This window comes from Urocampus carinirostris, chromosome 3 (genome assembly GCF_059441175.1).
Source record: "Urocampus carinirostris isolate Australia breed hairy pipefish chromosome 3, RoL_Ucar_1.0, whole genome shotgun sequence".
Classification (NCBI taxonomy): domain Eukaryota; kingdom Metazoa; phylum Chordata; class Actinopteri; order Syngnathiformes; family Syngnathidae; genus Urocampus; species Urocampus carinirostris.
Window position 1 is genome coordinate 54,451,001 of NC_142351.1, and position 26,090 is coordinate 54,477,090.

Below are 26,090 nucleotides of genomic sequence, written 5' to 3' on the forward strand. Positions count from 1 at the left end.
CTTAAAATGAACAAACATTATCTGGCAGTAGAATATTAGTTTTACTATGTTTAATTATTTTAGTAAATAATAGTTTAAAAAGCAAAATTATGTTTTAAGATTTTTACCTTGTTCAACAGCGGGGTACATACAAGTTTAATTTTTGGAAACAACGTTTCTGAATTTTGTTCATAATTTCTGAAAAACTTTGAACACCTTTATGCAGTGGAACATGCCATTTATTTTTGTCCTAATCATCAAGATTAGCAGCATCAAAGTTGGATCAATGTATAGAGAATAAATGGTTTTAAAACTTACCTCTCCTTGGTTACTCGAAATGTTTCATGTTTCGTTTTGTCCCATATGAGTTTGACTTTCAAACTCCTACGTCTGTGTCTTTTTTACAATTGACAAGAGATCAGATAGATTTATAATGAATGATTTGAAGTTGGAATTTAAATATCACAAACAAATCCATGGAAAAAAAGGTGCTTGGAATATGTTAAAATATTTATGATTGAAAAACAACATTAAAACTCTGCTCAGTACAAAGTAACGACAAAACTTTATAGTTTGTGGGACTCTGCCTTACACGGTACAATAAAGGTAGGCATGGGTTTGTTTAATTATTTGTTAATTATAAGTTGTCAAACATGCTAAAATAATAAAGTGGAAACACATTTATCAGGAATCATGGCAACATTTTGACACCTCCCTCTCATTTTGCTCACATATTCTTGTCATGACAAATATTTTTAGAATATTAGATTGTGGAACACAAACGACCCCCAGCTCATAGATCGGAACCCTTTGGATTAATGCTTTAAGAGATGCTGCAAGATTGACAGAAAGGCTGCATATAGGTTTGATTAAACAAAGTAAACCCCTTTCTCATTTGGCTGTTGGAGCTTTGAAAAAAAATGTTTATGATATTTTAAAACGCTATAGCAGCATCTGATCAAACATAGCCATGGAGTACTTTCAGTGTTTCGTTTATTTCTCTTGTCATCTTTTTCCACATGATCATTTACCCATGACAACACTGCAAACATGAAATTTTAAATACACACAGGCGGATATTAACACCAGGAGGGGAAGTCGGACATCAGGACAGGACATTCACGACAGTGAGGGGAGAAAACACTAGAACAGTTCTGAACTCGTTACAGCCGCACACAGAGCCTTCCATGCATTTGTCATTTCTGTAAAACGAACTGGTTAAATCACCCTAAACATTCTCTTCAATGGAATGTTTGTGTTCACTAAAGCACACTTTCTTTTTCCCTTTGTCTCCGTAACAGAGTATATTATGGGGAAACGTTTAATTCCCTGTTCCAAAAAGACCTTATGAATACATACTTAAACGCTCACTTAAAAGCAAGGAAACAATAATTCATTTGAAGGAAATAAATTTACCCTATTTAAAGACTGCAGCCATAGCCAACGTACAAAACTACAGTGAAATATAAAAAACACAAACACAATTATCCAAAAGTTCATTACACATCATAAAACCACTACAAATCTTGTTTTCCTTTCAATACAACATTTCTTTTAACAGACATGCCCGCCAGACTGAATCTGCCGACACGGTTTAAACTGTTTCCTAAGTTGCTGAAAAATTACGTTTACTTTTTGAGAAATCCCCATGCATGGGCAATGCAGCAATGCTTAAAAATAAAATCGCTGTGCAATCTCATAGCAGACACGCTCCTCTTTCGCACAAGTACACAAAAGTCCAATAAAGGAAGGAAACAGTAACTTGTGTAGTGAGTGGATGAAAAATAATCCCTTTGCAAAGTAGAACGGTAGATTTGGAGGGTATGGAAACGGCCAAGGGAAAACACTGGATGTTTTTGCTGAAGAGCGAGATGGGGGAATCATAAGCCCTGCTTGGCCAATGCAGCGGAGACGTCTTGGGCCAGTGTGCAGAGCTGCGGTGACTCCAGGAGGTTGATGCTGCCTGCAGAGGACAAGTGAGGCGAGTTGCCTCCCATTTCCAGCCCAGGGGAGTGGGTGACTACAATTTCAGCACCGTGGTCCACCCGAGCCTTGGCTGACTCACGGAAGCTCAGCTTGTGGCTCTCAATCTGATGAGAAAAACAAGCAAAAGCACACAGGAACAACCAGAATGGTTAATAACAAATTATATAACTAAATTTGTGCCAATAACCTAAATCAATGATGGGATGGATAGGATTTGCAGTCCGTGATCCATTTTTATTGGGCTTGTGAGGCTCGTGATGTAGTTTCCATATGTTCCTCGCTGAAGTTTCGAAACCGGTGGAGATGGTTCCACTCATTTCGTAGATTTAATGTGCAAGGTCACTCAATTTTATATCCTCTATTTACCATTATCCCTCATAAATCTGAATCTATTTCCAAGTGTAGTTGGTACCGGGCTTCTGACTTCCTCATAGATCGCCAAAATTTTGCATCCACCCTCAAAAAGTTATTAGCGTCTTTGGACACCTTAATGCCATGAATAAAACCCTTTATATAATAATTGAGACCTATTTCTACTATCTTTTGATACGGCTATGCTATCAGGAGTAGCGACAAAAGTGTTGCTCGCTGTTGTTTCGACCGCTCTATTTGGTTCGCGTGTGATACGGGGCTACCGTAACTATGGTGGGCGTGGCTTAGCGCTCTCTGTAGCATTGACTCATTTAGGTAAACTGTTGAGACACTTTATGATGAAAACTCACAGAAGAAACTTCAACCCCAAAAACGTTTTACCCAGATGCTCTAGCAAAGCACTTCGTGCAATTTGATGGGGTACATGGTAGGAATGGGCGGAGCTATACACAAGACGGAATCCGCGCACTCTTTCTCCTTTGTCCATCGCCGTCTGCACGTAAGGTAAACACGTTGGTATCCTCTATGCAGTATTTTGTAACATTTTTACGAAAGGACTTAACTTGCACCTTCTTTTGAAACTATTATTCAGGACAAAAATGACAGACAAAATAAGCCTCAACATTCTTAAATAAATGCGGGAGGGAGTCAGATTTTAAGTGGTATATTTATATTTATACGGAACATAGGCAGTGACTAATCGGGACGAACAGGAGATTTCCCGAAGGGCAGGCTCAAGGTCAAGTTTGGGCTGGCTGGATGAAAAAAATATTTTAACATGTGTCTGTCAATTGTATTGTCTAACCTTACTCATGTATTGATTCTTAAGTCAGATATTTGGCTACATTCAGCGCAACCCCATCATTGTAGTTTTACCATCGGGGTAATTCTTCTCTCTCAAATTTTAAGTTGGTTTGGCCCACCACCATTCTTCTCTTCTGTAGCGGTACAATTAACACAGAACAACGCAAATGCTATGAGTAATGTACAATTATGGGCAGAAAGGTTCTAGGTGGCTTGAAGCCGGAAAAAAAAAACAGAAAAAGAAAGAGAAACGCGTGCACAGAAAAACTGTTATCATTCATTTTATTTTTCTTGCATTCTTTGCTTGTCATCTACCTGTATGTGTCCCTAGTTGTGTGTTTGCAGAACTTAGCAGTTAAATACATTTACAGAGTGGCTCCTCCCACTCAAAGAAACTTGTAGAGATTGGAAATCAGTCTCTTTTTCGAGAAGCGGCCTTTTTGGCTTGGCTCACAAAAAACTGCCGGCTTGTTCCGCTGCCGAAAGCTTCTTTTTTGCTGCTTTTATCCATGTATTAAACGTCATTATGTAACATTATGCACACAATTACTTTAGGGGGACAATAAAGTTAAAAAAAACAATGAAAAAACAAACAACAGAACAAAATAAATAAAAAAGAAGAAGAAGAAACAATAATAGAGGAAGAAACAAAAATAGAGGAATCAAAAGAATTCAAGGAAAATGAGAAAAGGGGAGGAAAAGTAGGAAAAACAAGAAAAAAAACGATGAAAAAAGCTTCAGAATAAGTAACAAAAAGAGAAAAAGAAAAAGAAAAACTAAAAAGAAATTCAAAAGAAGAAAAAAGCAGGTCCTCTCACAATATAACCTCCTCACAGACGCCTATAATGTCATTGGGCTGGCATAAAGGTTCTTGCATGTAAACAGAGCTTCTCTTCTTTAAAATGTGTTAAAACTAGGCTAAGAAGCTCACTGTCTCAGGAACCTTTGGAGGCCTTCATGCTGATGTACACAATAAAAGAAAGTTTCATGTCTATAGATAATGACATTGTCATCAACAAATTTGCAGGGACCAGTGCTTTTCTTAGGAGGGTTTTAAGTAGCCGAATTAAAATGTGTGTAGTGAAGCTACTACATAGGAGTTATAAGAGTTGAGTGTACAGCCTAACAATCTGTTGGGAAGGCAAATGCTGTTTTCAAAACACTGATACTGTACATAAATACGTTTAATCTTTCTAAGAATCTTATAGAATTTTCCTTTGGATTAAAATGGTAAAGTGTTTTCGGTAAACTTATCATCTATCTACCCTGGTCATATCCCTCGAGAGGGGTGACCGACAGCGAGACAAACACATACAAAAACAAAGAAAAGAAAAAAGGGAAAAAGTAGCAAAAAACACACACAGAAATGTTTGGACCATGGCCAACCCAAATGCCCAAACACCCAATCAAGTTAAACACCTCAGCACCCAAGTTGGTTATGCTTTCGTCCCTCCAGATGAAACGGGACATAAGAAAACGGCCATGTCACTCGGGTCAGGGTGACACAACACACTCTTCTGTTCAACAGCAGGGCCTGACAGCTTTCACTGGTTTACCCCTGCCGCATCACACAGGTGCCCTGCCCATCCCTTAGAACACGTCTAAACATCCCACTATCCTTTTGCAACACCTCTCCACTCATTCCTATCACCAACAAGAGCTCCAGTTTCCACTATATTTAGACCTCTTTCCTGCAGTGCACTCATAACACCATCCATCCAAGTCAATGACGGCCTTCCTCTTGGTATACAGTACTTCCATTTACTTCTACTCTGTAAATCCTCTTCAACATTCATCCATCCAAACCAACCGAGTACTCTCGTATCCACACGCTTTCTCCACTACCACTCCAGTTCTGGCTCTAACAATTTCATTTCTCAATCTAACCAATCTTGTCACTCCTAACATACTCCTCAAACACTTGATCTCAAAAAGATTTAATTTCCTTCTCAAAAACTTATCAACTTATATGTATTTGAATTTCTTCCCATTAAAATGCATCATAGAAGCTCGCTACTGTTTCATTTATTAAAATTCCTCATCTGATGGCTAATTGGCCCAGTTTTGGGTAGAAAACTTCCTAATCCCAACTCTACAACTCCAGAAGGATGTGGTTCCATTATCTTCCCAAAGTACTTTCAAAGGATGAAGAGCCGCTAATTGATTACTTTTAAAAAATGAGCTGACTCAACAGTGTGATTGATTAACTCAACATAAGTACACTAATTTGATATTGTATAGTAAAACACTGCTCTGGAGTAAGATTACTCTCACACGAACCAATACTACAAATTTAGGGAAAAAATGCAAAATCGATTATCAGAAGTAGTTTACCATGACATTTCCGCCTCCTGGCATGTGGGTGGCATTGTCCAGTGAGCCGACCTTGGGCTGAGCTTTGTCTTTAAAATCCAGCTTCTGGTTCTCAATCCGAATGTTGCCCCCACCTATACAAATTAGGAGGATTAATAATCGATTCTATCAAATTAAACACCTTTATCGATTGTCTACCTGGCCGGTGGCGGATGTTGGACATGGAGCCGCATTTTGAAGTGATGTGGCTCAAGTCGATTTTATTGGTCTGGATTTGGACCTGCGGGAAGGAGTGGAGTGTTTGTGTCAGTCTGTGATTACAGCCAGGGGCAATAAGCGCCACGGTATGATATCGGGATGATCTCTGAATAAGCGCAGGGTGTCACGAGATGCATGCGGATAAATTCGGATTAATTCGTACTCAACTGCGACAAGAGCTTGCAATCCCAGAACATAAAAGCACAAATGTGACAGCAAGACTAAAATCAGATGCTTTGGGGCTTTGTATAACAGGCTATGGATATATCAAATCAAATCAAATTTATTTGTACAGTCCATAATACCAGAAAATATAATGTAATGTAACTGTGATCAACAAAGGATTTCAGTACAAAGTCAGGATGGAAATGGCTTCATGCCTATGCTGTATATATTTTCTTATTGAGTCGACTCACGTTTCCTCCGCCTGGGGCATGCTGGAGTTTGTTCAGGGAGCCACATTTAGCTTGCACATGGCTATAGTCCAGTTTAACACTTGGAATCATGACCTGGAAATGACCAAATATATTTTTTAAGTTTCATACGGACAACCAGTACAGAGAGGGCCACCCAAGCGGACACAATTTCAGTGAAAATGTTTGCATTGTATATCCTCACTTCATATTATAAGTCTTTGAGCTCTTAATAACCAGCCGTGCTTCAATAAAGAAATGCAGCCTGCCTTAGGTGCACAGACAGAAGAGCCCTCCAAAAAAAGAGAAAGAAGGAAGAGGGCAGGAAAGAGAGAGAGCCGTACATACATTGCCTCCTTTGGGCGTGTGCTTCAGATTATCCTTGGAGCCGCACTTAGACTGAACATGACTGAAGTCCAGCTTCTCGGTTAAAATTTGCACCTAGATCGAAAAGAAATAATGCGTTCCTCAATGTGAAATGTGTAATGGTTTCTCATAATTTTACGCAACAAAAATCGATGGTAATCAAAGAAAATTGGAAAAATGGAAGGAATTGTACCTGAATGTTGGTCAGTAAAACAAAAATGTATGAGCACCTCCTCGCGACGTTACATATGCATGTTTGTCTCTGCGATTTACTGATATTAGTGTGATTGGTTGATTTTGAGTGATTTATCAAAAGCAACAAAAATTGTCTGGGATCAGAATTTATGGTATATGGATCGTATTTATATGGTGCTTTGCCAGTCACTGAGGACATAGATAGTAGAGTCAGCAATGCAAGTAAACTACCAGCATACTGTATCGGGGGCATTACGTGTTCATTGTCTTGCCCAAGGACACTTCAATATTTAACTAAGAAGAGTCTGAGTCGAACCTGCAACCTCTTTGGTCCCAAGACTACCACTCTACCTACTGAGCTACATGCAAATACTTTAAAGAGTTAAACTTGAGTGATTAAATTAAATGGTCACATGATTATAAGCTAGATATTCAGGAATTGAGGTTACGTTTCATATGTTTGTAACTAATGAAAAAGGAAATAACCCTTTCCAGTTCCTGGTCTTAAAGTATTTGGCTAAATATCTAAATTAGTGAAAATACATTTTTGAAAGAAAAAAATAGTCTGAACGTGATAGCTTTTATTTGCACATTATTCTTAAAGGGACAGTGTATTACTTGACTACGAGATCTTGTACTGACATTGTTGTGTGACCGAAAACACAATTAAAAGGAAACTACGCACACTTAAAGGGACCAAACCACACAAATTTTCCTTTTATCCTTTTTGTCTAGCTATTCGCAAGATTATTATTTTTTGGGTACCTGTAGCAGATCTTTTTGAACGGGTCACCAGAAGTGACATATGTGATGCCCGTGCCTTAAGGTGCCACATGAATTGGCCGCTTTCTGTCCATTCGATAAAATAATTCCTTTTATGCTATTCAAGAACGTAAAAGCGAGAAAAAGTGAAAGGAGGAAAATCAGCGATAATGCAAGAGCCAAAGGAGTGAAAAACAATTGATTGGAGAGTTGTAAGTTCAGATTGGAGAGCTGGAATACAATTGTTTGACTTAAATTAGCCAATATTCAACCAGAACTACCTGTCCTCCTTTGGGTTGGTGTTTCAGATTGGCAGTGGATCCAATCTTGGACTTGACATTCTTGATGTCAGGCAGGGGCTGGTTGAGAACCTTCAACTGCCGCTGGGCTGAAGATGGTGACTTGGGCGGGGTACGTATGATCGCAACCTTCTTCTCCTGCAGAACGCTGAAGGACTTGGGCGTGTGGCTGCCGGGGGTGCGCGAGCCAGGCGTGCGGGAGTAACTTGGGGGTGTGCCGGGAGTAACCGCAGAGGATCCGGGGGTGGACGTGCCGCTGCGGGCTGACCAGGAACGTCCAGAGTCCGTGCCTGTAACAGAAGACAGTGGTCCTTTTATACAGCAGAAGTGAGAGTTTAAAGTCTAGGAGTTTTCAACAAACTTGCCAACCTAACAGACAACATAAAAAATTGTTTAGTCAAATGGAAGTTGCACAGAAGGTTGGGATGATGCTACCTGCCATACTTGGGCCCCTCCCAGACCTGCCGTCGGCCCTGGCCTCACTGTTGATGGCTAAAGGAGAAGAAAGGTGGAGATGTGGGGGAAAATGAGTATATATGGCATTGGTCGCTTAATATAGCGCAGTTTGTACAACCAGTGTACCAGACCTTAACTAGTGTGCCGCAGGAAATTCTACAAAATATAATCCTTGCAAAAACCTACGTCATTGCTCAAAATCATGGCTTTTCTCCAGCAATCAGCCAAGTAACTAACATGTGTCCATATCAGCAGCAGATTACTTTATATCATAATACTGTATACTAAATATCTGTTGCTACAGTATATTCAATACCTCATTTTGTTTTTTGAAGCTTTGTAAGATTACAAAAGAAAAAAAATACTTAAATATATCAAACAAAGTAAATATCTTGCACATATGTTTGCTGATCTTAATTATTATTACTTAGTAGAATTAAATAAAAGTTAAAACATAGTGAATACATTTTTGTTACAGTGGCATATTTTTTTCTAATTTAAAGTAAAACTCTTGTTATTCTTAAAAAAAAAAATGATTAAAAAATATCTCGTGAAAAAGGTTACAAATATAGGAAAATCAAAACTTACAGCAAATTTATTATCCGAAATGAATACACTTTATAAACTCCTGAGCCCTATAGACCACAAATGAAAGGAAAAACTGTATATTGTCAATTTCGGCCACATGGTAATTTAATCTTTAAAAGATAGGCAAATGGTGTTGGGAAACAATAATGTATTTTCAAAACAGGATGTGCCTTGAGATTTTCTAATGTCAACAAAAAAGGTAAGGGGACATTTTCCAATCAGGAGAAAATCTTATGTGTGGTCAAACTTGGGTACATTAAGCAAAAGCTCTAATTTTCTGTATGGATGAATTTATGAACGAAATGATATGCAACATATACTGTTAACGAATTTTCCTTTTTTTTTGCCCAGCATTTTGCAAGGTTTTTGATTTTGAGGGTTACCTGTAGCAGCAAGACAGGGGACAATTTGTGTCAGCTCCCTCTAGGTGAGGCTCATGCTATGTAAAATAACTACAAATATTTTGACCTACAAGTATTTAAAAAATGATAGTTCATGTATTTTATTTAACTCAATATTTTTTTTTCTGCTAATTACGTTTTTCTTTACAACAAAGAGGCACTATATAATACACACAGTGCTTTTAAAATATATTTCAAACTTAAGTATATTCCTCAAACCTATCTTCGTTCTACTGAATGATTTGATGGAAGGTTATGCAAAGTAAACAGCCGAACAAACATACATAATGCATTTATATTTAAAAAAAAAAAAAAAAAAAAAAAAAAAAAGTGTCATGCAGCCCCAGTAATCCAAAAACAGCAAACTGATTATAATTGTATTTAAGGAATATAATTAAAAAAACCAAAATTATAGGGCGCACTTTTTGGAACTTGTTGTCAAGAGTCAACAAGGAACAGGACAAATGGAACACTTTGAGAATTTCATATATTTCAATGTATTGGCTAATTCAGATTCCATAATGGCAATATCAATCAGAATGTGATTTTTAGGGACGAAAGGACGACAACAACACATTACAGAAAAATATTAGCATTATAATGATAACAATGATAACGATAAGAATCATAACTACTAAAAACATAATAATTTTTAAATTCCTGACTTGACATACTTTGTAAATACATTTGCATTTTGTGAGATTTATTGACATTGTGTGACATAGTTTATGCTGGTGGCTTTACGACTTAACATATTAGATTTAAATATCCAGCACCTTTCCGCAATAAAGTTAAGCTTACAGGACGGTCTGCAGGGGGTGCTGTGGTCTTCTTGTTCAGCTGCAGGAAGGTGGCGGGTCAGTGACTTGGATGGCCTGGGGAGAGATGACCTTTTCTCTGGGCTACGGTATGTTCTTTCCTGAATGCAGAAAAGACAACACAATATTAGCTATTCCATACTGATCAAACATAATGTTTGTCGAATACTTTTCCACATATCATTTCTTTTTACCTTCCCTACCTGTTTACATGTATTTTTTTCAGAGGGAGGATGAGGGCATGCAGTGGAGGGCCGGACCTCACTGAGGACCGCCTCCACCTGTGGGCTTCGTTTTAGACTACATGGAGAGTCGGGTCTTGGGGGTCTCTGATCAGAACAATGGCTCTGAAATGCCATTTTCAGCAAAACAGGCCGTGTGGGGCTCTGTGCATGCCAGACCAAGGGGGACGATGAAAACAGACAGATGGAGAAATCATGATATGATATGACATGGGATGCAAAGGATATGAATTCCATTCTAGAGATACTTTTTATATGATGATAAATACAAAACAGTGTACATTCAAAAACAGCATTTTTATTTTAATTCACATAAACATATTTTACATTGTTTTGAGGCCATACTGAAAATGTGATATTTGTCTTGTTTATTGGGGTTTAACATAATATATATTTTTCAGATAAAGTAAAAATTTTTGCGCACCTGATTCACCCTGTTTCTTTCCTTTGAAGACTACAACAACATTTAATTTACCTAGTGTTTAGGTCCTAATTCATCATTGTTGCCTTTTTTCCTTTCTCCATTAGAGGTAATGAGGACTATGTCCAAACAGGAGTCGAGCCACGTTTTTACCAACAAAACATTTTTTCAAAATGTGTGCGTCCCTCTGTTTCCACGTTTTTAATAGCTGCTAGCTGGACTTTGGCTTAAGTGTAAATGCGAACGCTACAGAGCTAACTGTCAAACGTTTATCAGTTTTAATTCATTGTTTGTGTGGAATTCAGTAAGTTCGTCCTCAAAGTCAAAATTGTGTTTGGTGGGAATTCAAAATTTATATTAATATCATTTTACCGGGGCACCACTGCGGCGCAGTGGTTAGTGTGCAGCACAGTTCATGTCATGTGAACCTGTCGTGGGTTCAAATCCAGCTCCAGACTTCCTGTGCAGAGTTTGTATGTTCTCCCCGTGCTTGCGTGGGTTTCCCTCCGGGCACTCCGGTTTCCTCCCACGTTCCAAAAACATGCATTTCTGGTGAATTGGCCGGTCCAAATTGTCCCTAGGTGTGAATGAGCGAATGAGTTGTCCGTCCCTGTGTGCCCTGCGATTGGTTGGCAACCAGTTCAGGGTGTCCCCTGCCCACTGCATCGAGATGGCTGGGATGGGCTCCAGCCCCCCCGCGACCCTAATGAGGATAAGCGGTACGGCTAAAATGATGAGATGAGATTATTTTACCGTAGCAATTATGTGAGTTCAACTTGTTTGGTTCAATTGACTGCGGCGACTTCCGCACCTTATCTCTCCTCCTGTTTTCTTGTCACTATTTACTGTACTTTCCCTAAACGGCCCCTAAAACCAGCCAATTTATTCAAAATGCTAGAGAAGAATGAACTTGCTTGTGTTATTGATCCATCCATCCATTATCTATACTGCTTATCCTCAGAAGAGTTGCGGGGGTGCTGGAGCCCATCCCAGCTATCTTTGGGCAGTGGGCAGGAGACACAGAGACAGACAACTCACTCGCTCATTCACACCTAGGAACAATTTGGACCGGCCACTTAACCTGACATGCATGTTTTTGGAATGTGGGAGGAAACTGAAGTGCCCGGAGTAAACCCACGCAAGCACGGGGAGAACATGCAAACTCCGCACAGGAAGGCTGGTAGCTGGATTTGATCCCATGACCTCAGAACTGTGCCCCGCGGACACGCAAACCTTTCACCTGCCATGCTTCCCTTGCTTGTGTTATTTATTTTTAATTAATTTTAGATCTTTCAGCAGTTTTACTTCATCTGTTGCTGTTTTTTTTAAAGCACTTAATGCCTTTTTTGGTTTTATGATCATTCATAAAAAGTATCTGAAACTGTATTAGCAACTATTTATATGCCAGTCAGTTTTTTTATGATTTTATATTATGCCTTTGAGAATGTCAGTGCAAAATATTTTGTAATTTTTTTGGTAGTAAATTTCATTGCTCCCTTTTCGGTCTTTCGGTCAAGGGTTACACATTTTTGTTTTTCAGTTTTAGGCCGAAATTAGAATTTTTGTGAATCCTTCTTTACACCATATGCACCAAGAACTAACCAAACTAGAAGACAAAATAATTTAACCATGTAAAAAAAAAATCTGAATGAAGATGGATCTGTGGCACACACATTTTTTAGTTTGACTTGCTGTGTACTTACAGATTTTCCCTGTCGAGACAGATGTAAGGACAAAGGCTGGCATGCAAGACACAATGAAAGACTCAAAACCATGCAAAAGTTAAAAAACGAGAAAAACATGTATGTCTTCATGAAGTAAATAACAAAAAGTAAAAATGCCATTGGGTTACTTACAGCGGGTCTCTCCCTGGATTGATGGACACTTAAAGGCTGAGAGCTATCCCCACCTGTGAAGCAAAAAGATGGCTTTAATGACCAATGTCAAACACCAAAAAGAGTTACTTTGGAGTCATTCGTTTCAAGAGTTTGATTTTCTTCTCATCTAAAAAAATAAATTAATGCAAAAGAAAGAATCATTGTCCTCTTGACTAATTTTGTCTGCGTTACTAATATCTTGCTGTGAAAGTGAGCCATCAGATCAGGTGAAAAGACCGCAAGAATCACCTTAGGTTGTCCAAAAGAGTTGATGACTTTGATCTCCGGACTTAGATCTAGTTGTGGCTCATCCACTTTGGAGAGAGCAAGCCTATCAGCTTCATATATGATTGCTTCAACACCATCTATGCAATTATTTTCGCCCACATGTGGATGACGTATAATTATGACTGGAGAGGACAATTGTGGTCCCAGTGAGGCTTCCTGTAAGTAGAGTGTACTTATTCCGTCAGAGGGCTTAAGGGCTTTTGGGGATCTCTTCCTTTGCTCGTGTTTTTGACCTTGGCAGTGACATGGGATCACAGAGTGGCGGTTCTTGTTCAGGTTTCTCTATCTGCTGTGTGTTAATCCCCCAGGCTCTTTTTTGCTATAGCATCAACTGAGATATGTAATACATTTTCTCTATGAAAGTCTGTGTTTTTCTTGATGTATTCTCTAGGTCTTTTGGTGACGCGGGACTCAGGAGAGCTTCACCTCTGTTTTTTTTTTTTCAGTAAATGAGAAGGGACTATTTGGTGGCACAGGACATGCTTTTCTTGAACAGTCTTTTTCAATGTCGCCCTCAAGAATTGTTTGTATCGTAACATCACCAGGTCAACAGCTTCCCAAACATCAGTAAGTCTGTCTTTTGTTTATGTCATTGGGATTTTCAGGCCTTCTGGTTTCATGCCACTTGTCCAACATATTTTTCCGCAGAGGTCATTTTTGCAAAAATCAATGATTAGATCCTTCATTAACTTGCTTTTGGACATCTTGAACTTCAGCAGTTCCAAAGCTATCAACTTGGAAATCCATTGCAGGAAGACAAATGTAAGAACTGTCCTCTAGAGTGGAGAGGGCATAGGTCCAGAGTATTTGTTAAAGACAGAATAACCCAGATCATCTTGCTGCCTTTCTTCATCCAGCAATAATAAAGTCTGTTCTCCAAGTGTGAACTTGGCTTAAGGTCTTACCACCAGCAAAGCAGTATTAGTGTCCTTAGACTGTGGTTTTATGTCAAGAAGGTCTGTACTCTGCAGGGAAAGACAAGGAAGGACGCTTGGCAGGTTACATATTTTGGAGTGGGTTAAATGAATGGTCATCAGAGGGTAAAAATGTGTCTCCCCTAGATGATCTTCCCATAAAGGCAGATGAAGGAATCACAAAGGGACATTTCTCCAGAGATTTGGAGACACTTCCAGTTTCTGGAAACAAACATCTAGGAAAGTTTTTTGGCTTTGGTCCTTTTGCTTCTAATGCAATAATCTTTCTTTCTGATGTCCCTATATCAAATTATGTTTTTAAGCCCAAAATTACAAATTTATCACATGTCACCTCTGAGGCAGATTCAGGAACTGGTTTGATGGTTAAAACAGGATTCTCTTCATTTTCATTTTCTGCCTTCATTGTTCCATACCCAAAGGAATCAATTTTGGTCTTCTCTTTGAGGTGTGCTGTAAGTTTGGAGGATACTGTAAAGTTCTCTTCGGAGTCATGTTTACTAAGAGCAGGATCCACATAAGCCAAGCCAAGCCCTTGAGCACACAGAAGCAGTAGGTTTTCAAACATACCTTGCTTTAGGGTACAGCAGCTACTTTTGCGTGCAAAACTGAAATAAAACTATGACTTATATGATGTTAAATGACAAAAAGTAAGGGAATACGATTATCATTGGGTTCCCATTCCTATCCATGGGGGTTGGCAAGTCTAACCTGTAACTTGATTTAATATGTCCTTGGCTTTACTGAGACTAATGTATTTGGGAATGTATAAAGGGCACTCAAAGCTTCCACAGATTTTTTATATTGTTGTTTCTCTTTATCTCTTGTTTACTCCTAATCACTATCTCTCTCTTGCTTGCTCACAGTCTTTATGGTACATTCATTATTTTATGGTCTGTCGTGGTACTCACATTATTTTTCTTTCGACATGTTGACCCCCTTTATGTTTTGTTCTGTCAGATCAGGTTAGTGTTTGAACATTAGGTAGTTTTTCTTTCCACGTGTGAGTATACATCCTGCGTCATTTTATTTCTGTTTTGTTTAGTTAAAGATACTATATAACTGAACATTGTATGAGCCTCTGAGCCTATTTCTTCTTGTCTTAAGGGACCTGTAATGGGAGCAATATTGGACTGTAACAATATGCAACTACCCTTTGCTGTAAAATGTTGTGAAGACAAAGGAAGAAAATTCAAAGGAAAGCCTTGAAAACAATTTCTCTAAATGTTCAGAAACCACATCGGTCAACACTCCCACAACTACACAAAAGATATTCGGTGCAATAAATGCTAATTGTGTTTGCAATGTAGCTGGCAACACACAAAGTACAGCCACTTTTAACCAAAAAATGGTTGATAATGTAATGCAAAAATAGTCAATGAAAAAAAGAAAAGTTGTAAAAGCACAAAACAATAAAGATAGCCAAAGAGCATCACAGCTAGCGGAAAGCAGGAGATTACGCGCGAGAATATATTCTTTGCCATATGCACACACACATGCACTCTTATACTCAAGTAGAAGGAGGCACCCCTTTGCACATTGCACCTTGACAAACCTTTTTTAGCAGGACTGTGACTTCCTCCATTGAGCACCTCAGGTGTTTGGGCTTGCACACAGCCCAAAACCTGAGCTTCCACTACCAAATTGTTCTGCTCTAAGAGCAGGGACCCTGCTTGCTCACATGTCACTTCCTCTTGGAAAACGACAACCTTCTCCTCATCATCATCCTGCTGTTGTTCCTCCCCAGACAAAGCACTGAGAGGCTCTAGTTTGTCTTCTCAAACAAGGGATTTAGGACAGGTGGGCAAGACATGGAGAAGACTGGGGTTACATGAGCTCACAAGACATTTGGACCATTCATGAAGATGATTGTGACAACAGACTATGTTCAATGAAAAACTAGTGGATAATGACAGTTACTCGCAGTCAAGATTGGAGGTGGTGTGTGGAATCACATGTGAAAGGAATGTAAACTAAAGGGACCATTTGTAGTATTTAGAACCTTGTAGTGGTAAATAAATCTCCATAAAAAATACTATTGATTTTAAAAAAAATTGAAAAAAATGCATGAACTATTATATAAACTTGCAATTATTTTACATAACAAAGCCTCAACCAGAAAAACTAAAATAATTGTCTGCCATCTCGCTGCTTGGGGTACCCAAAAACCTTAAAATGTCCAGGCAAAAAAATGAAATGTAAAATGTTGCATTTTGGTCTCTGAGTCTCTGTAGTTTGTATTCATTTTTGTGCTTTTTATCACTGTGTTTCAGTTGCACTCCACCATACATCAACATCCGGTACTCAATTAATACACATTGTCCCTTTAATGTTGCAGCAAAGTGGTTTGTATGTGTGCCTTGAAGTTTTAAGGTCCAGGGTTTCTCTTTCAATTCCTTGGTTTAGGTTTAGAATTATTACCATGTTATCATTTGATTCCTTCAGATAAAGTGAATTCCTGACAAAAACATGTTAAGTTTAAAATTGTTAAAATTGAAAAAAAAAAATGTGATATGTACTGTCTAACTTAATACCAAATGTAAAATGTTTGTTGCATAGTACTTATTCCCCTACACGCAGTTCATAATGATACTTTCAGTTAATTTTAGTTTGTTGTGGGCAGTGTTGGGACTAACGGTCTTTCAAAGGAATGCATTCTTAAAACTCAATTACTTTTCTCTGTAACAAGTACATTTTCTTCTGTTTGTTTTATTATGTGGCTATTTAAAAGCATTTTAGGGGTTGGCTTCTATGTGAGTATTAACAGTAATTTGTAACTAGAAAAAGTACTTTTGTAGTAAGGTTTTGGTGTCAGAAATCTGGGGGGAAACTAAGTTACATTTTAAAAAGAAGTATCTAATAACTGTAGCTTAGGGGCCGGTCACACAGACATTTGCGGCTGAATCACGGCCAGAAATTTCTGCCTGTGAGGCGGACGCTATTGGACGCTTTGAGATCGCCATACAGACGAGTTACAGCAGTGCTTAACATGCAGTCGGAAATTCGCGCGCGGGTGGCAGCGCGAAAAAGTTTTGCGCTGCTCAATTCTTCAGAGCGCAGGTACACAGCCTTTCACGAGCGTATCGAGGCTGAATCACGGCCAGAAATTTCTGGCCGTAAAAAAGACGCTGTTGGGCGCTGTTGGACGTTTTGAGACCGCCATATAGACGAGATACAGGAGTGCTTTACTCGCGGTCGGAAATTCACACGCGGTTGGCCACGCGAAAAAGTTTTGAGCTGCTCAAAAGTTTGAGCACGTGTTAAACCGCGTGCCGCACACGTGGTCAACACGAGGTAATGACGCGGAAATGACGCGGAACGACGTGCTCTGGCCGCGGCCAGGGCGTGGTTACACATGGGTAAGACGGGAAATTTCAGCTGGTAATCGTGGGTGGAGCATGGTAATAGCATGTTCTGCGCCTGTATCGCGGTGTTATTACGTGAAATTAGCGTGTTACTTTTGTGACAGTCAAACGCCTTTCTCCGCGCATATACAGCGCGATTTGCCGAGCACACGTCAGTTGTGCTCGAGACGTCAAGGGGGTGAACATGGATCCCCGTCAGCGTAGTGACCTCGTCTTAATCCATTTTTATTTCTTGACATTTCTTTTCAAGATAATAAAATAAAAATGATGCCATAGCTTGAAATCTTGATCTTCACGGGAATGTGTCTTGAGCGGTTATGATTTCTACAGCCCGGTGTTATCCGAGAAATGCATCCCTGCCGAGATTTGCATCCCCTCGCTACTACAACCACTTTTACCTCGTTTTATCTGACTTTTAGGGAATGTAATGGCGAACATATAACCAAAACCACTTCGTCTTGCATTTGTTGGGAATGTAATACAACTTAAACCATTCCGTCTTTGTTTTTGTTGTGAACGTAATCGAACGGTAAATCCTCCCCCCCTCGCGTGAACGCGCATTCTGCTGCGCTTCCAACAAAAGCGATCGTATTCTATATAAAACGCTTATTAAAACAATAAAGCGAGCTAATTATAACAATTGGGAGATCCTACTCTATATAACGCGTTTATTTAAACAATAAAGTGCGATCGTATTCTACAAAATGCGTTTGTTTACGCGCATGAAAAAGTCAAAATCGATCGCAGCAGAATGCGCGTTCCCTGCGAGGGGGTGGGGCGGTGGGGGTGTTGCGTAGGAGTCGGATTTGGGCACAACACAGGCTCGGGAGCTTTTATACCCGTGGTCCACACGAGAAAATTATGCAGAAATGACGCGATGAGGAAGCGGAACAGTCGCCGGCGTCTGTTTTGCGGGCATACCACCGATGAACAGCGGGTTGGCCAATTTTGCGCATTTTCCATCGCGGGCAACCACGGGCAAAAAAATTACGCAAAATTTTAGCCGTGATTCAGCCGCAAATGGCTGTGTGACCGGCCCCTAAGTACTATTTTTAGTCACATAGCCAATACTAATTGTAGGTAAAAGGTAATAAAGATAAGAGTAAGAGAATGGTCCAAGAAGGCTAAAAGTGTGCATTGGGTATACCTTGTGCCGCTGGCCCCGTCTGATCAGCGGATGGAGAGGGAGGAGGGGAGGGAGGCAAATTGGCTGAGTCACCCACTGTGGAGGGAAAGAGAGAGACAAACAAACTGACAAGACACGGGCGGGAGGAGGTCAATGTAACGGTGGTCCTAACGTTTTCTGGCTTTTCACACATGGCTGATGTGAGACGTTTGATATCAGCAATAGCATGACACCATCAAGCACGTGTAGCCAAAGACAGGAAGATTCCAAAAACGCTATCTCCATACCTGTTGTACTGGGATGGGCAACTGCCCCACCGTTGAATCCGTTCTCCTGGTAGGCGTACGCCGAATAGCCGTTCTCTTCATTCTCTCCATTCTCTCGGCCATTGGGGGCCCAGAACTCCTCTGACTGACGGCTGTCTGCCATTCCTATCTGCCTACTGGAAAACTGGGGAGGGGACTGTCCACCTACAAAGGGGAAACAGATTGAGATTTCTAAAAACAAGCTTCAAATAATTCCACAAAATACTACTTGAATTTCTACTAGCCTCGAAACCAACTTTTTGGGTTTCTTATTGCCCTCAAATCAATACATTGAGAGAGAGAGAAGTAGTGTCTAGTGGTCTCGTGGGGGCAAGATGGTTTGGATTCTGCTCCATTTGGACCTTGTTTCATTTACACAGACACAGAACAAGGTAGATGTCAAGATTTAATAAAAGGCCCCGAATATGCAAAAAACAAAAACACAGCTCTTTCGAATAAAGCTATCAAATCACACAGGGAGAAAAAGGCTCAGAAGTGAAAAGACTCACTGACTCAATAATCAGTGTAAGTACTGTATTTTCTGGACTATACGGTGCACCTAAAAAACCCAAATCACTGGAAATTGGTAAGTGCGCCTTATAATCCGAAGCACCTCATAGACCGAAAAATATAATGAATAAAAAATACACAATAACTACGAAATACAGTCACCATTTATGAAAGAATCAATTTCAGTCGGGAAACCAGGTGTTTATGTTCTATGAAGTTTTGTTTTACTGACTTTTTTTAAAGCAACACTTGCTCTTACAGTAGTTTTAATTGCATGTGCCTTATAGTCGTTACACCTTCTATATGAGAACTATTTTGTAGGTGACTGTTTTTGAAGGTGCGCCTTTTAATTCTGCGTGCCTTATTGTCCAGGAAATATGGTACTGTAAATCGAGGCTAAATGACCTAGGTGTCAAAATACGAATTGGCAAAGTAAGGAAAGCTGTTACATAATTTTTGTCCCACCACCAAATCCTAGACCAGCCAACAGACTGCACCCCCCCATCATCCACCTCCTCCCATCACACACACAGACACAAGACCCAGAGGACAATTGCAGATATTTAAAACACTCTGCTGAGTATATATGTGAACGCCCATCAGTTTGGTAAAAAGAAAAGCCCCCCCCCCCACCCCACCCCCCTCAAAAATTTAGTAAAATACTGAAAAAAAACGGTGTAGCAAAGAGGTGCTGAAAAAACTACTCCAAAATATGATATGGCCATCAACACTCGGCTAAAACCCAAAGGGCCTTAGTAATCAGAGCCACCAAATACCTGGCAAAGGGACGAAGAGGCATAAATCCAGAGGGTGGCCTATACATGGAAGAAACAGGAGAGACTTGCACTGGACTGAAAATGTCGACTCATTGGAGTGATGTCATTATTGTCACTTGTCCCAAAGTAGTTATTGTGACATTTCTTGTCAACAAAAATGTTACTTAAGTTGCTTTTAAAATGTTTTTTGTCAAAATTCTTTGTTTATCATGGTTAATGGGGACCTAGAACCTCTTGAGATATGCAGCGTAGTCAACTGGGGATAAGGGATCACGGCAAAAACTGTAGATTTTACTACGTAAGGGGGTATGAAGCGCTAAGTAGCAAGGGATTTAAACATTTTAAAGCACAGAAACTTTTTCCCACTACTATTCTAATTCATATTTGAACATCACTCAACATCACTCTCTCTCTCTCTCTCTCTCTCTTTCTCTTTCTCTCTCCCCCATTCTCTCTCTCTCTCTCTCTCTCTCTCTCTCTTTCTCTCTCTCTCTATCTTTCTCTCTCTCTCTCTCTCTCTTGAATACTGATCAGGACGGTTGTTGCTTTGGCAACCACGGAAGGTACTACAGCAGGTTCAGCAGATATGATACTGCCTAAACCAAAAAAAAAGAATGAAAACTTTAATTTAAAATGCAGCACAACACACATCAGTTAAAATAAATGTAAATGTCTGCATTAATAAAGCACTTTTCAAGTCAATGAAGACCTTCCATAGTGCTACCTATTCACACTCACACACCAATAGCAGCGTCAGTATGTAAAAGACTCCTCCCTTCTATCGGTGGCATTAGGGGGTCAGTGTCTTGCCCAAGGACACTTTGACATGTAACTAGGCAGAGCCAGTGTTCAAACCTGCGACCTCTCAGTCCCAAAAAGACCACTCTACCTCCTGAGCTACTTACTAATTTTGCCCATCCAACAAGGAGACAGCCAGAGACTGATCTTGGCATGTATGGGCTTGCCGGATTCAGGGAATATTGATCTAATTAGATTATTTGCTCAGTTGCCTAGCTGTCCCCTGAAAGTATTTTTCTCCAAACGCAGGTTTAAGCACAGTGTGTAGTTTTTTTCCTCTACACTGTGACAAGTAAACCTCAGGGTACCTTTCTTTACTTCTGTCTTCTATTATTCATTGGTCCATAATTTCAGGTGTAATTAATTTTATCTGGTTATATTTGATTTTCTTCTGTAGATTTGTAGTAAACAAATTCCTTGAGTATTTGGTGTGTGTGCCTTGATTTAAAAAAAAATAAGTCAGTTTAAAATGTGTGCGTAGCCACACTTGAAATCATGGTATTTATTTTGAGGTGCAGTATGTCAGCGGTATTCCTGATAAATATAAATATTTATGTCGCCTCTAAAATAATTAGTTAACCGATTAGTTATTTAAATATTTTACAGGTATTGACGTCCTAAAAAAGCTAGGAGGATCAATCTGATGAGCGGAGAGAAGACTGACTCAGCATAAATTCAGACAGAATTTGCCACAGTAGCTGCAAAACTGCCACTTTGATTCATGGCAAAATTCTTGTTATGGTCCTGCCCTGTGACGTGAAAAGAATACGTCTTCAAACCTGACCTGATCTCAGGTGCCCTTTGAGAAGAGGCATCACGCTTATTAAGCTTTAAACCCGATTCAACAGACAGACAGGTGTCCTCCTTTGGCTTTTGCAAGCGTGTGCCCCCAGCCGTCCCCCCTCTGAGGTGCTCAACCTTACCTTCCTGCCCCGCCATATCCTTAATCCAACCTCACCTCCCTCCCCCTCAACTCCACCCTGATCTGGGTCACTCGGCATGTCCTCACAAAGTGCTGGCGACATTGGAATGTCACCATCTATTTAGTAGGGAATCTTTGGCAGAGTGTCTCAGTAGGCCAACCTTGCTTTAATCCCATGTGTGCGTGTGTGTGCGTACACGCATGAAGCTTTTGATATTTTCACTTATTTTCATACAAACCCATTAATCACTTTTGTACTTTTATTACAGTGGTCCACAAACCGGTAGCGGGACAAACAAGGTATTCATGTAACATTCAATTTTTTTCCCCCAAAACATAAATCAAAGTTTGGATGAAGATTTACAATAGAATATTTCAATGATTGATCACTGGAAAAATATTGCTGACCCCATTTAATCGGCATTGGATGCATTGGGAATCGAACCCGGGTTGTTGCGATGAGCCTGGACAATTTAGGGATGTACTATAGGGATGTAGATTAAATGTAAATCAAATTTGTGTCTCTTAAAAATATTTTAATTAAAAAAAGAAACAACATTTTTGATCAATTATTAATGGGTATGGTTGTGATGAAACTAAAAAGAAAACTGAAGCTATTTAATTATCTACACAATAAAGCTACATTTAGTGGTCACTGTCCATTTAAACATAGACTTGTAAAGTAATATACACTTGTCAAATGTATGAAATGTATGAAAACATTTTGCTCATTTGAATTATTATTTTCTTATGCTACTCAAAAAAAGACAAGTTTAAAAGTATAGAACATTTTAAGAAAAATATAGTTCATTAGAAAAGAAACAGAAAAACGTTTTTGTTTAATGTAAATAATAATTAAAACAAGAACAAATTATGCTAGTTAATTAAGATTTTCTTTTTTGCAATGTACTAGAAAGTGAACTTTGCAACATGAATCATATAGACAAGATAAAAATCAAGTACTTATTTATTTAGAGTATCCCGCAATATAATTGAGAAGCTGTTATGAACACAAATGTCAAGCTAGATTCTTTTCTATTCTATTATAGTCTGTTTCTAGGTCTGAAAGCAGGCAAATTATTGACAAATTGGATTTTCTTGGTGCCTGCTATAATCATTAGCCCCACCCACAATGATGTCGGCGTTGCCATGGCGATGGGCACAAAAAGGGAGGGTGGGGCTGTTGTGGTCAGCGGCGGATGCTGGCAACCGAGAGTGATCTTTCATGTTATGGATACTGAAGTGGGTCACTGGATGCTCCCGGCCTTTTTGCTCACAAATGGGAGGCCGTTTATTTTAATCCATCGATAAATATTCTGACTGATGTTTGGATCTTTGTGCTTGGATTTATTTACGGTCAAGGCCTTTCATTTAGTATCCTAGGGCTGTATGAGTTTGTCTTCTAACACAGTGTCTCATTACGTTTTTAATTAAAAAATTTCGAGGCACAAAATATTGAAATATTGTTTCCCAAAACCAGTTTTCTTATTAAAAAAAACTTGAATTGTCAGGTCTTCTAAATTAACAATATGATAAGATTTTAGTTTAGGCAGCACGGCGGCACAGTTCTGAGGTCTTGGGAACCTCCTGTGTGGGTTCAAGTCCAGCTTCCAGACTTCCTGTGCCGAGTTTGAATGTTCTCCCCGTTCTCCACATTCCAAAAACATACATTTCAGTTGGATTGGCCGGTCCAAATTGTCCCTAGGTGTGAATAAGTGAGTGAGTTGTCTGTCCCTGTGTGCCCTTCGATTGGCTGGCAACCAGTTCAGGGTGTCCCCTGCCCACTGCCCGATGATTGCTGGGATTGGCTAAGCGGTGCAGCTAATGAGATGAGATGAGATGAGATGAAGATTTTAGTTTAGTAGACACTCAAAATAAGGAGAGAAGACGTCAATGAATTTTGAACTTTCAAGGACACCCAGGAAAAAAACTGTAGAAGAAACCCTCAAAATGCCAAATTCAAAAACGGTTCTAAAAACCCTCCCCTGAGCATTCATTGTTTACCAAATCTCCTAGATTACAAAAAGGGATCTATCCTAAATAGATTTGGAAATCATATGACAGCAACATTATTGTGAATAGAGCAAAATAGTCCAAGTACCCAATAACTGAAACAAACTGCCATCCTATGCAATATCCTTTGCAGCTGTCTAATATTAAAGACGGAGTAAACTTATAACAATATACAGTTTTTCCGATAATTTGTGGTCACCGTGGCTCAAGAGATAACGAAGGTTTCTGTAAATATAATAAAGGTTTCTGTAAATTAAGCTTTTGTTTTCTCTCTCTCTCTCTCTCTCTCTCTCTCTCTCTCTCTCTCTCTCTCTCTCTCTCTATATATATATATATATATATATATATATATATATATATATATATATATATATATATATATATATATATATATATATATATATATATATATATATATATATATATATATATATATATACATATGTATATAGTTTAAGAAATTTTAGTTTTTCTGCTGATGTGTCTATTCTTCCCTTCTACCTCAATATTACTTTGCAGTCTGGCACTGTTGTTCGGAATTATATATCAGTCACTCCTACATCATGATCAGTGGTGCTGACATTGCACACTTCAGCCTTGGTATCCTGAAATCCAAGTACCCAGCCCGCAGAAACTGTCAGGCTCAAGCAAATTCAATAGCCACTCACACGTGCACATCATCTCCTGCTGTGCATCAAAAACAAAAGCCATGAGTAATTAGACGATAGGAAACGACTACTTTGGGCAGCTCAAAAATATCAGTAGAATCATAATCAAAAGAATGTGTTTAATTATAGTATGAAGTATCCACATCTGAAATAAGAACAATACACAACTGGGTGAATTGCACTTAAAACTGTCATAGTCAAAATGACAACTGACAAATCTTCCATTGCACAAAGTTATGGAAATAAAGTCAAGTGTAAATAAGTGAACAGTCAAATGTAAAACCTTTAACAGTACATAAATAAATGAAGTAACGAACGTTTCTGTGATAGCACGTTTCTCCTGCAAAATATTTCTTCTGCATTACTGTGAGAATTAAGTCAAGAGCATCTAAAGTAAACACTGTTCATAACCGGGATATTGCAATTGAACCAGGATATTGCACTTAAAACTGTAAACAGTAAACCAGACAACTGAAGAATCTTCCATTGCACAGTTATGGAAATGAAGCCAAGAGTAAATAAGTAGACAGTACAATGTAACCTTTAAGAGTACAAAACAAATTAATGGTTAAGAACTTTTCTACACCAAGATAATTCATCTTTTCCTTGCTTAAATGGTTTAGAATTAAGTCAAGAGCAGCTTAAGTAAAAACTGTACATAAACAGGATATTGCACTTAAAACTTTAACAGTCAGAGTGACAACGGAAACATCTTCCATTGCACACAGTAATGTAAATGAAGTCAAGTGTAAATAAGTAAATAGTTAAATGTAAAACCTTTAACAGTACAGAAATAAAGTAAAAAAAAAAGACAAATACATCTTCTGCAAATGAATTACTTCTTCTGAATAACAGTTTTAGGATTAAGTCAAGAAATATCTTGTTTCCCCTGCATGAGCCCGCAATTTCCTGTCCTTGTGAATGGCAGGACTAATCTGGCAACCACTTAAATGAGTCATGGGAAAAGTGAGTTTGAAATGTCATGAGTCCAAGTAGTGCAACATATACTACCTGGCAGAACGCCAGCCTCTTTTTTTTTTCTTTAAATTTTCCAGACCCTTGCCGACTTTGGTCCTGACTAAAATTACTTCAACTACTGGACAAACTGCCAGGGAGCTGTTTGTAAGACTTCAGACTCCTTTGAGTGCTACTAGGAGGTTTCCCTCATAATGACTAACAGATGCATGTCATTAAGAACAAACTTTACAGATTCAAGAGGAGGGAATTCCTTCAATGACATCATGTAACAACATGTATGCTATTTCTGGACGACGAGGGAAAATTAAAAGGATGGTGTGTGTGGTGTTTTTTTACTGCTAGATGTCTCTGTTATGTCTTGCAAACAAAAATAGAATAGTAACTACGGGACTCAAAGTGACCAAACAGCATTATTTTTCTTCTCATATTTCCCCCCAGATGTTCACAAAGTTTTTGTTTTACCCGTAGCAACATGATAGCAGATTATTTCCGCTTCTGCTAGATGCTGCTCAAGTTATGTAAAACAAAATGCAAATTGCAAGTATTAAAAAAAATGCATGGTTATATGATAGTTCTGTCACGGTTGCCATGGTGCCGCCCGTGTGGCGCCAGCTGCGGCTCAGTGACAGATTGGCTTCCCTTCTATTTAAGCTCAGTGCTCTCACTCTCCCTTTGTCAGTCCGTCAACGAACCTCCGCCCCGCAAGACGTGGGTTTTGACTCTGTCCGGTTTCCTGCCTGTGTTCCTTGTCCGGTATCGTTCCCGTCCATTTTTGTCCTGTTTATTATTGATCTTGTTCCCGTCTAGTCTGTCCTGTTTAATTTCAGTATCCTGTTTTTATATCAATCCGGTCTGTCCC

At 39.1% G+C, this 26,090-nt stretch overlaps 2 protein-coding genes across 14 annotated transcripts in view; one reads left to right on the forward strand and one right to left on the reverse strand.

The window, feature by feature from the left end:
* The window catches only part of mtrf1 (mitochondrial translational release factor 1), a 155,181-nt gene that overhangs the window by 117,260 nt on the left and 11,831 nt on the right, over nt 1-26,090 (forward strand). The gene's annotated exons all lie outside the window — the stretch shown is intronic.
* Nucleotides 956-26,090, reverse strand: part of LOC148370158 (microtubule-associated protein tau-like) — a 46,426-nt gene continuing 21,291 nt past the window's right edge. For 3 of the 13 annotated variants that reach the window (XM_088332539.1, XM_088332541.1, XM_088332540.1), the window contains exons 3-15: nt 18,549-18,731; nt 18,283-18,357; nt 12,530-12,582; nt 12,377-12,412; nt 10,214-10,396; nt 9,994-10,111; nt 8,183-8,239; nt 7,730-8,037; nt 6,474-6,566; nt 6,129-6,221; nt 5,653-5,734; nt 5,476-5,588; nt 956-2,069 (exon numbers count right to left, since the gene is read on the reverse strand). In XM_088332539.1, the coding sequence (XP_088188665.1) occupies nt 1,860-2,069; nt 5,476-5,588; nt 5,653-5,734; nt 6,129-6,221; nt 6,474-6,566; nt 7,730-8,037; nt 8,183-8,239; nt 9,994-10,111; nt 10,214-10,396; nt 12,377-12,412; nt 12,530-12,582; nt 18,283-18,357; nt 18,549-18,690 (1,563 nt within the window). In that variant the 5' untranslated portion in view covers nt 18,691-18,731 and the 3' untranslated portion in view covers nt 956-1,859. The remainder of the gene's footprint in view (nt 2,070-5,475; nt 5,589-5,652; nt 5,735-6,128; nt 6,222-6,473; nt 6,567-7,729; nt 8,038-8,182; nt 8,240-9,993; nt 10,112-10,213; nt 10,397-12,376; nt 12,413-12,529; nt 12,583-18,282; nt 18,358-18,548; nt 18,732-26,090) is intronic. The other 10 variants (XM_088332544.1, XM_088332542.1, XM_088332546.1 and 7 more) reach the window with 10 other exon arrangements.